Source organism: Mixophyes fleayi, chromosome 3 (genome assembly GCF_038048845.1).
Source record: "Mixophyes fleayi isolate aMixFle1 chromosome 3, aMixFle1.hap1, whole genome shotgun sequence".
In the NCBI taxonomy this organism is placed as follows: domain Eukaryota; kingdom Metazoa; phylum Chordata; class Amphibia; order Anura; family Limnodynastidae; genus Mixophyes; species Mixophyes fleayi.
In genome coordinates, this window is record NC_134404.1 from 203,101,498 (window position 1) to 203,116,406 (window position 14,909).

The following is a 14,909-nucleotide window of genomic DNA, read 5'->3' on the forward strand; positions in this document are numbered from 1 at the left end:
TCTGGTGGTCCTTGCTTTTGTTTCACCTCTCTTATATCTACTGCTATTGGGCACCTATCTTGATCTTGCTTCCTGGTACTTGCCAGGAACAACCAGACTGTTATATATTTAATTAACAGTACACCATCAAGAAACCGACTGGTTTGAAAGATGGATGACATTTTAAAAGTAATCACGGCACATACAGCATAACAGAAAGAAATGTGGAAGATCCAGCTATTGAGTTGCAACAGTAGGTGATTTTTAGAGTTGTAATATGATCCCTAAAGCAAAATACAATGTGGAAAGAAATTGTAGCTGTCAATCGTTTAATAAATCTCTGCTATTGCATTGCAAAATATAATTTGAAATATTGGGCTCAAAATAACTGATGCAGATTCATTAAGAGTTAAGTATCATTTTATATAAAACCAGGATCAATGCAGCAATATATTATCATGCAACTATCCCTATCAGATGGTGGGGGTAAAGGTGATTCAGAAACATGTAGAACAGATACATTCAGAGATAGGATTTTATCTATTTACAATGGAAGAGGTGTGGTTTGCACCTGGTGTTTGCAGAATAGTGGGACATACAGAAAATAAATGGCAAGCAAGAGACTTTTGTTTCAGAAGCTAATTCTTATTAAACAACAGTGGCAGATGTAAGATAAAGATGGGTATGGGGAAATTATCTACCTACTACCTACCAATGGAGTCATTGAAATATGTTCAGCAGAGAGTTTACCTTACAAATTAGCAGTTTGAACACCAGGCAGGTGAATATCTCTAATTCAGAATTGTGGCTTATGCCAAACTACATAATTTTACTAATTGCTAAAAAGTATGATTCACTTTCCCCATGGTTATGGATTATGTTACAGTATAGTGTCAGGTGACAATGCATGGGAAGGGGTTAACTGAACAAATTAATTATAAGAAATCCGCCATGTATGTGTCCAGAGAATGATATATTAGGCATTTAAGAGAATTTTTTTTTTTACTTAACTTATAGTCGAAATGTAGCTAAACAGACATTATTATTTCACATGGCTGCCTAAAGAACCAGTAAACACATAAACAATGATTTTATTTAATCCCTTTGTAACAATGTCCCATCTGCCCCCTACCTTGTCTGTACTCAGAAATCAACATAGTTTCTTCACAAACAACCATCTCTATCTTATGGTCATTACTATGGGGTCTATGTACTCTGCAGGGGTTAAATCAAATCACTGTATACTGTTTACTGATCCTTCAAACCTGCTATTATGTCTGGAGTCATGCACAGCCAATATACGCTTTATATAAAGCATCATATAGTTTAGCATCTATTAGCAAAAGGAAAAAAGTTTTTATTCCTTCGGATACCAATATGGATAACAAAGTTCTCTCATAGCACCATGAGGCTAATTAGAGGAACCATTGTTCTGTCTAGCTGGAATGATTTGTTACACTATAATGTGCAGTATGAGGGAATGCTGCTTGTAAAATATGAAACTTATCACTGTACATCACCATTTAATTAGACTTGTACGACAGGTAAACCCCCATTAATAAGAAATTTTCAAAAGTACTATCCATGCAGATTTAAGCACAATTAGCTATTAGTTCTTGTCTTTATTACATTTTCTCTGTGACAGTAGCTTATGCATAAGGAATTAATTGTGAATGTAAGTTAATCCTTTCACAAAAGCAGAGAATATTAAGCCAGCGCACAAGGGCTTTGTAAAATACCTGTGTATAAATCCCCGTGAGCATACATGTCAACCACATAGCGACAGAACTGATACTGATCTAATGAAACAGAAGGGAAAAAGACTAATGAACAGGGAGGACACATCAATGTGTGATTTGCTTCAGCAACAGAACATTCCATATAACTGTAACAAAATGTAGAAACTGAAGTGCGGTCTGATGTTTACACTATGCCGCATAGCCTGCATCAAACAAGGAACTGAACAGCTAAATATTTTGCATTGTTTGGTTTACAGTGCTAAAGATCTGCCTAGAATAAATATCTCTTTAGGTATACAATTTACAGCTGAGTGTTCTAAAAGAAATATGAATAGCCTCTATTTATTGCTTGATTGCAAACCAATCATGAAACCGGTCCCTGGCCACCACCCTAAAACAATCAGAAATATGATTACTGGGCTTTCAATGCAATATTGTGCAAAGCATCCTGCTGGCTTTGCATATAAAATTGCTCAATAAACGAAAGGATATTTATTGTTTAAAGCAGTAAGTTAAACATTGATGTTTTAGTATTAAATTGAAAGATAAATATATTTGTTTCATTAATTTATTTATTTTATCTGCTTTCAGCCTAAAGATGTGTACACAAAGGCCTAGAACACTTACTCCATGGTTGAGATATATCAAGGTGTGGTTTTTCCGACCCGCAATTTGAAATTAGTATTTTTGTGCAGTTTTCAAAGGCTTGCTGGTTTTGCGACCTGGGTTCATACACTTGGCACAATGTATCAAGTGGCAGTTTGTAAAACCACACCAAAAAAAAACCGCAAAAAAAGACATACATTTTTAGATGTGGATTTCATTGGCAATATTGCAAAATTACATGCATTTTGAGTATGATGCCTATAGAATTGATTTAAGGTTGATCAAAAAAATGCAGCCAACAAGTAGAAGCTGAAATATGGCTGGACATGTACTGTACTATACGCTACTTACACATGAATGCCCCTAGATGTCTCTACGAGCAGAAATCACAGAGATGCCCTAATGTGACAAAATTGACAAGAAACACATAAGGTTCAGCTTGCAAACCAGCGGTTTACTATAATCCGCATGCATCTCTCCAGACCTCAGCATTTTATGCAAACAGATGAATAAATAATGTGGTTTGCGTTTTAAAACCACATACAATTGAAGGCAGTTTTAAAAGCTCAGACAAAGCCACACTTTGATACTTCCCAGCCCATGCCGCAGATGATTTCATTTATTAGATGATAAACTGTGGTTGAACATTTTCACATGTGAATCTCACTACCCCCAGAACATCTCCAACGTTTCTCTAGCTGTTGAGTTGTTATGTTCTTTGTAGGGCATAATTCATAGGTGGCAATATAAAAAATAAGAAATGAATGTGATCCCAAATTTGCCCATCACTAAATTAAATTGTGTAATTAAAGGAGCATTTTTTTAAATGGTATGATAAATTCATACAACTTCATTTATTTCATTAAAATCAATATTGTTGATTGTTTAACCACCATTTATATAGACTGCATGAGTCACTTTCATATTTGTCCATACAATGCTATGTATTTCAAGTTAAATTCCAGGTTCTTGATAAGTAAAGTTAATGTAAGATTATTAAAACAACTTATTTTATTTTCCCTGTTAGGGACACACTATAAAGTGTGTAGCCAAGTTCTAAGGGTAATAAGAATTTTCAGACTCTGCCAAACTCTTAGGATTCAGTTGCAGGATTCGAAGATCTGATTTCCCATGTGCACAGAACACAGTTATTATTTTAAAGAGCTATGGTAACAGATACATTTGTATCATAAAGGCTACTTCTGCTTAATACCAATATGCAATTTACTCTTCTGCTTTAGTATAATGCTCAACAGAATCTTTTATAAAAGCATTTAATATTTAGTGAATTCATTTAATATGCATTTGATACAATACAAATCCTGGATGATACAATGCGGCAGGATATTGACCAACTGTCCTATCTTTTGTCATTACACAACCAAGCTGCTGTTCGTATCGGTGGCGAGCATAATTCCGACAATGGCGAAATTTAACCTGCCGGCATTACTCTTTCCATGTCGGCATTGTGATTAGCGACATCAATGCCAATCAAACTATCGACATATTCATGTCGGCAGGTTATGTGCTGACATTTCCACTGTCGGCATTAGGTATCCTACTCGTTTGTTAGATGTGTCTGAAAGGACTTTCTCAAGAAAAACATTTGTCTGTTAACCATAACATTCATTTTTCTTGGTATAGGCTCTGATTCTTAATCTGTGATACATATTGTAACCTTTGCTGGCAATTTCATTGTTCTAGGATAATTTAATGAATGCCCATGTTATCTCCAGATATGAGAGATAACATTGGCAAAATATAAGGGTCCTTCTGTATTAATTAGAAGACAAATCCTCTTTTTCTTAACCTAGTAATGTTGGAAAGTATTTTTTTTTTATCACAGCACGTGTGATAATATTCTCTTTTATGCTACAATAATATATTATTTTGTGGTATGCTCATTTCTAATTTTGCTAACAAGTTTTGTGCACTGTGCCAATTTAACACATTTAGTACAATGTTAAAAAGGGCACACTTTGATGTGCCTCCTCCGTGGTGTGTGTGGTTTAAAGCATGAGAGGCAAATAACATTTGATGCATCCTAAACCATTTGCACATCTAAAGTAATGCAAACTGAGACTCTGAAAGTTAGTTTGAGATATTGTAGTAAATGTCTAATATCTCTTTACAAACACCTTCATAGAAAAAAACACTAAATATGGTCAAATGAAGCAATATTTTTTCATGGAAAAAAATTATATTATTTTACACAACCTATTACAGTTACTACATAAAGGGGCGTATTCAATTGTTAGCGGTAACGCTGATAAACGAGCGCTCAAAAAAATCTTACCGTTAACACGGTATTTACTCGCGGGTTTTTCAACTCGCCGCTCCCTGAGCGGCGAGCTGAAATTTCGCGAGTAAACTACCGTATTAACGCTTTTCGCGCGCAATATTACCGTATAAACGGTAACATTTTTGAGCGCTCGTTTATCAGCGTTACTGCTAACAATTGAATACGCCCCAAAGGATCATTTAAACTGTGTATATTCCAGTTCTACTTCCATAGTCAACATTTTGCCACTTAAAATATTAATATTCTGAAACTGCTGAAAATAGTTTATAGTAACGCATAGAATTTCTAACAAATTCAGTCTTCAATTCTTTACAGCATTTTAATAAATATGTATTACTAATAACTAACATGTATTATTAATAAACATTCTGCCATGCATGTAAGTACAATTTAACCTTTATTTAACACTTATTTCAGCAGACAAATAGACTGCTTTCTGCAGTGCTGCTCCTTCTCTGCAATATTTGGGTGGTCAACTTTGAATTTAGTGATTCTACAGTTTTCCGGGAGGAGGTTTAGTTGGTGACCAAGGGACCCATGTAGAATTCCAGTGTATAATATACTTTTGTACTTTTGCAAATGCTTGCAAAGCACTAGTTAACGTTTTGCGGCCATATGTAGACTCAGTTGTATCTTGTGCTTACGACCGCTTGCAGCCCTTTGAGGTGGAATGGGGCATGTTAGAGCAAAGAAGAATTATACAGACTGAGAAACAGATGTATATGAACCGATCAGGAGACAAGAAATTTGTAGGTGCTCGATCACTGCTGTAAGGTACGAACTGATAGTGATGACCATCAGCTTAGACACATCCAGCTCAATGTACCCCTGTAAGATGTGTCTTTTTTTGGGATACAATTTCTGTCTGCTTCCAACTCTACACAAGGCCCTAAATGTTCTCCACAGTTAGCAATATAACTTATATGAGGAGCACCAGAACTCAACACTAAATATATTCAAACATTTTAGAATATTTTACCTGGCATCTCAGCTTTAGTTTCCATCTTATCCTTCTCATCTTTTTTGATCTTGGTTTCCTTAACTGCTTTTGTTTCCTTTATATCTTTTGTTAGCGTTTTAGCCTTAACTTCTTTCACACTCTTTTCTTCTGTCGGAGAGACTTTGGCTTTCTTTTCATCTAAAAATGTTAAAGCAAAAAAGAGCTAATACATTTAGAAACATGTATACTAAGGAGGTAAAATCGCTATATATTCATTTCTCTCTAATGACACAAAGCACATTATAAACAGTATTTAAAGCATAGTGCTCTAGGGACAGCTACATCTACTACAATTACAAAAACTTCATTTTCAGATGATGCATTATTTTAATCAAAAATCTTTTTATCAAAGAGTTGAAGGATAATGCTAGTGCTCTGTCTTTTGTTTGATAGCTGAACATGGATATAAATGCATTATAGTGAATAAAGTTGTTATCATTGTTCGTCTTTGCAAATGTAAATCCACATATATCTAGTGCAGTAAAGATGCAAGGTATTAATTAATACAGTATTTTCCCTTAAAATATAAGATGCAAGCCGGAATTGAGGATTCTCACTTTATGAGTGTATGACTCACGAAAAGCCTTGATTTTTAATCATAAATGTACATGATTCGGCTAAAATATGGTATTGATTCTTCATGTTTCAACAAAACAGAGATACACAGATTTACATTGGAGAATATGGGCAACAGTTACTTATATGGAATATGAAATCTTCCTGCAAGTAGCTGTTGTTGCTATTGCTGTCTTCTCTCACACCAATCACAAGAGACACTCTATCATGGTATTATGAATAAACTACAAAACATATTGATGTGAAGGATCAGGATAACATAATAGGTCACATAAAAAATGTTTTAAAGAAATAATTTGCAATGTTTTTATTTTCATGAAAGCAAACAGTAAGATATGTTTTACATTTGTAGAAAAAAACAAAAAAAAAAACCTCTGGAATTAACGACTAACCTTTGACTTGGGTTTTTTTCTCAGTTTTTACAACTTTTTCAGGTTCCTGTTTTGCAACTATTGGAAACAGAATTATGGCCATGCATTAGAAGGATAACAAGCTAGCATTAATATTCTTATACCAATGTTTATGATATGTAACAAAATTAATCAACACCCATATAAAAATATAAAAAGACATTGAGGGGTAGATTTATCGAACCTTCTTAAAAGAAAAAGTGGAGGTTTGGACCATAGCAACCAACCAGATTCTAGCTATCATTTTCTAGAATGTGCCAGATGAATGCTAGCTAGACTCTGATTTGTTGCTATGGGTAACACCTCTTCTCTGCCTTTTTAGAAGGTGTGATAAATCATCCCTTAACCTGTTATCATGGTGGTTAATATTAGTAAGGACACTGCAATGCATTGCCAATATGGAATGCTAAAAAAATAATTATATGTACTCTTGGCAGCAAAATGCTATATAGCTCTGAACTGACCAAAAACTGACCCTTTTAGACAAGTTGACATTGAATGTTAAAAAAAAACCAGCCACTTTCTGAATGATGTGATTTTAAAATCTAGAAAAGCCCAATGGTGCCTTACAATTATCATGGCTCTTAAACAGCCATTGAAGCTTACATAAATAACAAGACTAAGTAATAATTTGAACAGTCTTCACTTCATTCAATTTGTAAATGTGTTTTTCCACATAGTGTTTAACAACATTAAATGTAATCGCTGATCTCCAACATCTCTGAGAATGAGTAAAATTTTGTGGGAAAACAAAAGCTCCGCTTCCACTGCCTAAACCAGGAATGCCCACATATGCCCCAACACCTTAAAACTTCTCTTGACCTGCAACATGAAAAAGTGACTGCTTCAATCTGCCCAGTTCCTCCAATCACAAGGATCACAAGGAGCTAAATTTGAACCAACGATTTTGCTTCCGTATTGATAAGCAAATCAACTCACTTATCTCTATAGATAAGTGCTGTATAGGGATAAGTGTGGAGTTGCAAAATGGAAATAAACACCTAGGGCCTGATTCATTAAGGATCTTAACTTGAGAAACTTCTTATTTCAGTCTCCTGGACAAAACCATTTCACAATGCAAGGGGTGCAAATTAGCATTCTGTTTTGCACATAAGTTAAATACTGACTGTTTTTTCATGTAGCACACAAATATCAACTTTAAATTTCAGTGTACAAATAAGCTATCAAGTATTTGTGTGTTACATGAAAAAACAGTCAGTATTTAACTTAAGTGCAAAACAGGATGATAATTTGCACCCCTTGCATTGTGAAATGGTTTTGTCCAGGAGACTGAAATAAGAAGTTTCTCAAGTTAAGATCCTTAATGAATCGGGTCCCATATCTGCTATACATTCATATTTTGCCTGTTCAAAAATGAACCTCAGATAAGTAGCAAGACTGATAGAGACTGAAAAGATACCCATCATAATGTGCAGCAAGGCATATAATTCTGGCAACTTTATTTATTAAAATTTATTGAAAGATAGGTAGGAAATATCAAATCTGACTAAACAACAGAGTTAGTTTGCAAAAATAACTGCTGTATTCATTATTCTAGAGACATACTAAATCTTATGTTAATAAAATTATGAACCTTTGGCTGGGGTTTTCTTCTCAGTTTTGTCCTTTGCTCTTGGTTCTTCCTTTGTAGTATCTAAAATAAAGACAATAAAAGTATAAACTACCAAAGTGTGTATAACGCTTACCAAAAGATTTTTATAATAGCTAAAGATAATTCAAATTGTTTTCATTAGCATCAACTTCCAAATGAATATGGCTGAAATAACCCAGTAGCTCCTGTTCAACTTGTATTGTCACCAAGGAAGTAAAGTAATAGATTAGTTCTAGATTTTTAGGGTGCATGGATATTTATTTTATTATCCCGGTATTTATATTTTTATGCTTATTTTGCAGAATGTTAATGTAGAGAAAAAATAGTTTAAATTATTATATAATAGGGGAAAAAATTACAAAACAAAACAAAAAAATAAAGAGAAACGATCCTGTTGCTTACATTCAATCCAATTGCAGTTTCAAAGTTTATGGGTGTCTTCATTTAAAAAATAAGACCATTGATCGTTGGCATTTGCGGTACAAAGATTTGGGCCTTATGGGGCATTCTTTATCATAGGGCTCCCAAATTGTGCAAAATTTTGGTAAATCGTCATCTATTAGGTGCAATGTGCATACATTCTGTTACAAGCTGCCCCGGCTCACTTCCGGTTTCCCCTGGCGTCCAGGCCGTCTCCATGACGACCGGGACATCACTTCCAGCCTCCGCGTCCCGGTTGCCTGGGCAACAACCGGGACGCTCTGTCTCCTCTGCTGCAGCGCCCGGCCAGCGCTCCTACAGCCGGGCGCATGTGCACAGAGGTAAGTAATTCTTTTGTTCATTCTCTGTGTATTTTCGCATGGCACCTTTTGTATTAGCTGCACTTATATTGTGCATCCTTATGTCCTTTATACAGGGCATTATGGACTTACATAGGGGTTATTGGAGTTAGGGAGGAGTCTCGCAGGCACTCTGCTGCTATTGGTGTTCCTCACAGGGCCTCACTGCTAGTTATAGCTCCTAGTGTAGCTAGGCTCCCTGTTCCTGTTTCTGCTACTTGATTGTTTTCGCTAGACCTGATCTCCCGTGTATGACCCTTGGCTTGTTTCCAACATTGAGGAATACCAGTAACATGCAATACTCTATATCACTGCAGATAATTTAGTTATGGATACAGTTGCGAAACTCCTTATTCGTTTGTTGAGGAGGACGGACCAGGGCATTACACAAATATTTATGCATAGTATATTGTTAATAAGGGACTCCATCTATTTTTAGAATTTTGTCAAATTTGCCAGCAGACCTGTTCGAAATCACCTATTTGGCTATGATCATGAAAGCAAAGTAGTGAGAAGGGTAAGAGTATATGGATCTAGGCAAGGTAATAATATCAATGAGATTATGAGAAGCCTCCTTTATATTTAAACACTGTAAAACTGTTTTGGGGGGCTTGAAATATTTTACTCCTAAATGGGGTGAGGGAGGAGGGCTAGGTGAGACTCTCACACTTGCATAAATTTGGAACTAATATTAATACATGGGGACTAAAGAAAGGTAATCAAATCCTTGTGCCATGGTTTCTCTGACATTTAAATTGGAATACCATTCTCAGGAAAAGGTATTGGGAAAAGGCAAACCAATTTTTGGCAATAGCAATAATTTTTACAGGAACAGATATTATGTAAATTGTAATAGATGTAAATATGGAGATGTCTTCAATATTCTACTTTTATAGTTTCCAGCAGATTATATTTCATTTTGTACTTATTACATAGCCATAATATATTTGTCATGGATACAAGCAGGATATGGTATCTACTTGCCAGTGTTTGCACAACTGAGCTAGGAGGCACGGAGTCTAACGTGCCCCTGGTGTTCAGCAGGGACCCCTGTAAGGAAGTTTGAACACGCAGTTCCTGGTTCTCTCACTCGGTTACTAGCAATATAGATAGGTGAACTGAGAGTGGTCAGACGGTCCGAGTTCAAAGTAAACTGGGAGTGACGTAAAGAATCATGATCCAAAGGGTGGTCAGGGAATGCCAGAGGTCAGAAGCCAAACCGTAGCTGTAGAACAGAATCGGAATCCAAGAGAGTAGTCAAAACCAAGCCGAGTCAGGAACCAAGGAACTAGCCGGACACTGGGAACAGAGAGCTGGGACACAGGAGCAGAACACAGGAACTAGGGAGACTGCTGGAGCAGGATTAGACCTAGTGCCATTAGGGTGCCAGAGTCTCCTTTATATAGGGAGGCTAATGAGTAGTCTCCAGTGGTCGATGATGTCACAGACCACTGCCGAAGAACAGTAGCGTCAGAAGGGCTGAGCAACAGGATGTGCCCTAGCTGCTAGAGACAGGCTACTATTCCTGCATGGCAGAGATGACGCAGGGATGGCACCTGATAGTATTCCCTCCCTCCTTCACCGGAATGGAGTTTTGAATTTTCTCTTTGAACTTAGCCAAGAGGAGCGGAGCATGTAGGTCCTTCTTGTTAACCCAAGATCTCTCCTCTGGACTGTATCCTTTACAGTGAATTAATAATATAGATAGATAGATAATAGGCCAGGGCTCAGGAGAGGACAAGAGATCGGAGTTGTCAAATGACTGAGAAAGTGCATCTGCCCGGAAGTTCTTAAAGCCTGGACAGAAGAACAGAATTAATCTGAAACGCAAAAAGAACAATGACCACCAGGGCTGACATGGGTTGAGGAGCTGCACAGTTTGAAGATAGGTGAGTTTCTTGTGATCTGTAAAGACAGTAACTTGGTGTTTCGCTCCCTCACGAATTTGGCAAAGCAGCTTTTTATTGGTGAATAGCTCCTTGTCTGTATTACCGTAGTACATTTCATTGGAGGTAAATCTTTTGGAGAAGAACCTACATAGATGATACCTCCCCGAGAAAGACTCTTGAGAGAGGACCACCCTAACTCCCACCAAGGAGGCATCTACCTCCAGGAAGAAGGGCTTGTGTTGGTTAGGCTGTGTAAGAACAGGTGCAGAGGAAAAAGCTCTTTTCAAGTATCTAAAAACTGTGGTTGCCTCAGGTGGCCAATACTTTGGATGGGCACCCTTCCATGTAAGACTGGTGATGGGAGCTATGAGGGTGGAGAAGGCCTCAATGAATGGGTGACAATAATTGGCAAAGCCAATAAAGTGCTGGATGGCTTTAAAACCCAGGGGTTATTTGCAAATTGTAACCAAGATTCCTAAAATGTTATTTATTTTGTGACATGTTAAATAGCATTGCATGTTGATGGTATTGTGGTATTACTTCCCTACACTACCGCTACTTTTCTGCTGCTGTGGTAAAACCTTATGCCCCAAGCAAAGAGAATAAACCCACAAGTTTATGCTATTTTAGCCCTTTGCTCCTTGTTTTACTTCAACACTACTGGGGGGACCTTTGCCTCTCTACCATACCACCGGGCCTGTATAATTCTTCCTTACACTACTTCTGGGGTGCCAACCATCCATCCCATTACAATACCTTTAATGTAAAGTCTGTAAATATAATTTCAGTGCTTTGGAAATGGGAAAATTACTAAGTATATTGTAGGAAACTGACTAGAGGATGGCTAAAAATCAATATGTTGCTGAGGCATATTTAAACACATTCATATCAAGTTGTAACACCCCCTGGTGGTGTTTTAGCAAGCCATGCACCCCAGTGACTACAGGAGGGGTCATCTAGAGGGTAAAATAGGTGAAAAGTGACAGGCTGGTTGCTATGGTGACAGCCCAGCATGTGAGAGAATGAGTGAGAAGAAGCAGGGGCTGTCAGCAAGGGGGGATTGGAGAGGATTAAGGCAGAAAAAACTGCGGGAAATAGACAAAAACACAGCGGACAGTGAGACACAGCCAGAGAAGGAGGTGAAAGCTGGGGACCTGTGACAGTGGAACTAGTGTGACCAGGAGAACCTGATATGTACTGTGATAAAACCAGCAGTGTAAGATGTGTGCAAGAGGAGTAAGGAGATATATTTGCAGCCAAATCCATATTGCTCATTAAGAATTGTGCTGGAGAGAGAGTAAGGGGCTGTGTATATATTTCTGTATTGCTGCAACCATTATGATTATCATGCTGGAGGAAGAGGAGTGTAAATAAAGAATTCAGTTTGTGATAGAGATCGTCTGGCGCCAAAATTTTCTGACTTTTATTGCAGTGCACCACAAAGTGACATTACCTGTGTCGCACTACTTACCAAGAGACTTTGTAAATAAATACCTGCATTTTTCCCTGGCCAATTACACCCATGCTCATCAGCTAGCCAGGACTTGAGAAGGAGGTGCATGGTATATCCTGTACACCTCACACTACACACACTGACAGGGGGTTACATAGTTATATTTTACATGGGATCAAGCAGCACTGATCAGAGAGGAAAGCTAAATCTAGAAGTTGGAATTATTCTTAGCTTTGAGCTGTGTAGGAGCAAAGCAATATTAATAGCAGATGGGAGCTTACCATGGGCCTATATGTCAAATATGTACTTTTGTAATTATGAAAGCCCTCAGCTGCTCTTTATATTTTAGGATATACAACTATGCTTACTTGGCAGAGACCAAAAATATAGCATAGCATTTCTGGTATATTTTTATTCCATGTGTTTTAATAAACAACATTGTGCAGTATCTTAATATCTTCCAAAAATGCAAATGTTATATACATATTATTTATTTAGGATTGACTCAATATATTTCACAAACACTTAATGACTATTCCAGTCATTATATACTGATCCTGAGGTTTAACCATTCCCTCAAAAAAAAATGACATGATGCTGATAACTGTTATTTGAGTAGAAAATGCTGAATGTCATATTATCATCATCATCATCAACAACATTTATTTATATAGCGCCAGCAAATTCCGTAGTGCTTTACAATTGGGAACAAACATTGATAAAACAATACTGGGTAATACATACAGACAGAGAGGTAAGAGAACCCTGCTCGCAAGCTTACAATCTATAGGACAATGGGAGTTAGAGACACAAGGGCATGTGCTACATCATATTGTACAATGGACCAGCTAGAATGCAAAGGTAGAAGTATTGAGTGGGCTGTGTGTCTTGCAATGTTAGTCAGAGGGTTGTTGTCTTGCGTTGGCAATGTAGAGGATGATAATAGAGTAATCTAGGGAAATTAAGATGGTGGTATGACTGTATGTTTTATTTAGTTTTACAGTCATGATAATTTAACTTAGCCATTTTCCGTACATATCTAAATAAATATAGGTATATAGAGAGCAGTTAGACCTTTGACTGCTTCTAATGATTCGAAAAAATATTTGCAATTTCTAACCTTTGGTTGGAACCTTTTTCTCTGTTTTCTCCTTTTTTACAGGTTTTTCTTTTGTTGTTTCTGAAAAAAAAGGCAAAGTCAAATATGTTGCTTTATTAATTAATATACATTTTAAAAGACAACACAGACACATAATGCATGTAATAGGTACTGTAAAAATGGCAGGTGTTAAGTATTAGGATAACTAAGTGTGCACAAACTTCATAAATTTAGAGGTCAATCTAAGGGAATTGAATCTGCCCCTCTGTGTATGAACTCTGGAAGAATAATGTATAGCAGAGATGCCAGAACAGTTTTGTAAGCAGTTATCGAAGTAGTTTTTTGAAAATACATAAAAGTTAAAAAATATCATGGGTTCATCATTATAATTGCCTCCCTTCCCCACAGATCAGTCAGACCCTGCACATAATGTAACATTATTTCTGCTTCTTCTTGAACATAGAAGAATTTGGTGTAATAGATAATGAATGCACTGTGTCTGTGTTTTCAGTTTAAATACAGCTTCAGTAAAACCTTTTCTTCATCACTGCATGATTCCTCTGCATTTATTTCATCAATAACTTTCTTCTTAGATCAACAGGTTTAGGATTTATTACTTTGAATACTAGGAATTTCTGGATAATTGGATATCCCATAATTTGGACCACTATGCCTAAAATATATTAAATTCCATTTAAATATGTCCTGTGCTTTCCCCACACAAACCCTGGTATTGTACTCCTAATTAAGATCCTGATCTTGAGTTGAGAGCAAAGCAAAAAAAGGCAGTAAATTTGATCCTGGACAAACCATGTTACAATGCAAGGGGTGGAAAAAATTTTTGAATTTTTTTTTTACTAGCAAGGGAAATACTGGCTGCTTTTTCATATAGCACACAAATACTCGATAACTTTATTTTTACACTGAAATTTAAGTTGATCTAAGACATGCCTTATCCCAACTATAAATCTGTCCCCACATTTTAAACTTAGCTTGCCCCTCCAATGGAACATGGTTTTGCCAAGGTGTACATTTGTTACTTTTTTTTATTTGCTCCTAACTCAGGCCCTAAATGGTTAAGCAGTGCTCTTCACAGTAACTGCATGAGGAAGCCCTTGGCGATCATATTGGTGTATATGATATTCTCATTTATACTCTGAAATTATTTTTGTTTACAGTTTTTAGAATTTTTCGAAATACCGTGTTTCCGGATAAGAGATACCACAAGTGTACTGTGTGCCCTAGCACTAATTTACCAAAACAAAAAATGATAACTTAATGTAGGATTTGAAAAATCCTATATCACTTTAACCAAGAAATTAAAATAAAATTCAATACTGAAAATAATTTCAAAAATGATCATTTTAATTTATAATGTCTCTATAAAGTGTACGTCTGTTATATTTTATAAAATGGAACCTTAATTAAGCATGCTACTGATAAAGCTGGTTAATTGAGAAATATA

General features: G+C 36.4%; 1 protein-coding gene across 1 annotated transcript in view; it reads right to left on the reverse strand.

Moving 5' to 3' along the window:
• Positions 1-14,909, reverse strand: part of TRDN (triadin) — a 535,205-nt gene that overhangs the window by 389,646 nt on the left and 130,650 nt on the right. Inside the window, exons 16-20 of the mRNA XM_075200931.1 lie at positions 13,466-13,525; positions 8,207-8,266; positions 6,595-6,651; positions 5,606-5,764; positions 1,719-1,778 (exon numbers count right to left, since the gene is read on the reverse strand). Of these exons, the coding sequence (XP_075057032.1) occupies positions 1,719-1,778; positions 5,606-5,764; positions 6,595-6,651; positions 8,207-8,266; positions 13,466-13,525 (396 nt within the window). The remainder of the gene's footprint in view (positions 1-1,718; positions 1,779-5,605; positions 5,765-6,594; positions 6,652-8,206; positions 8,267-13,465; positions 13,526-14,909) is intronic.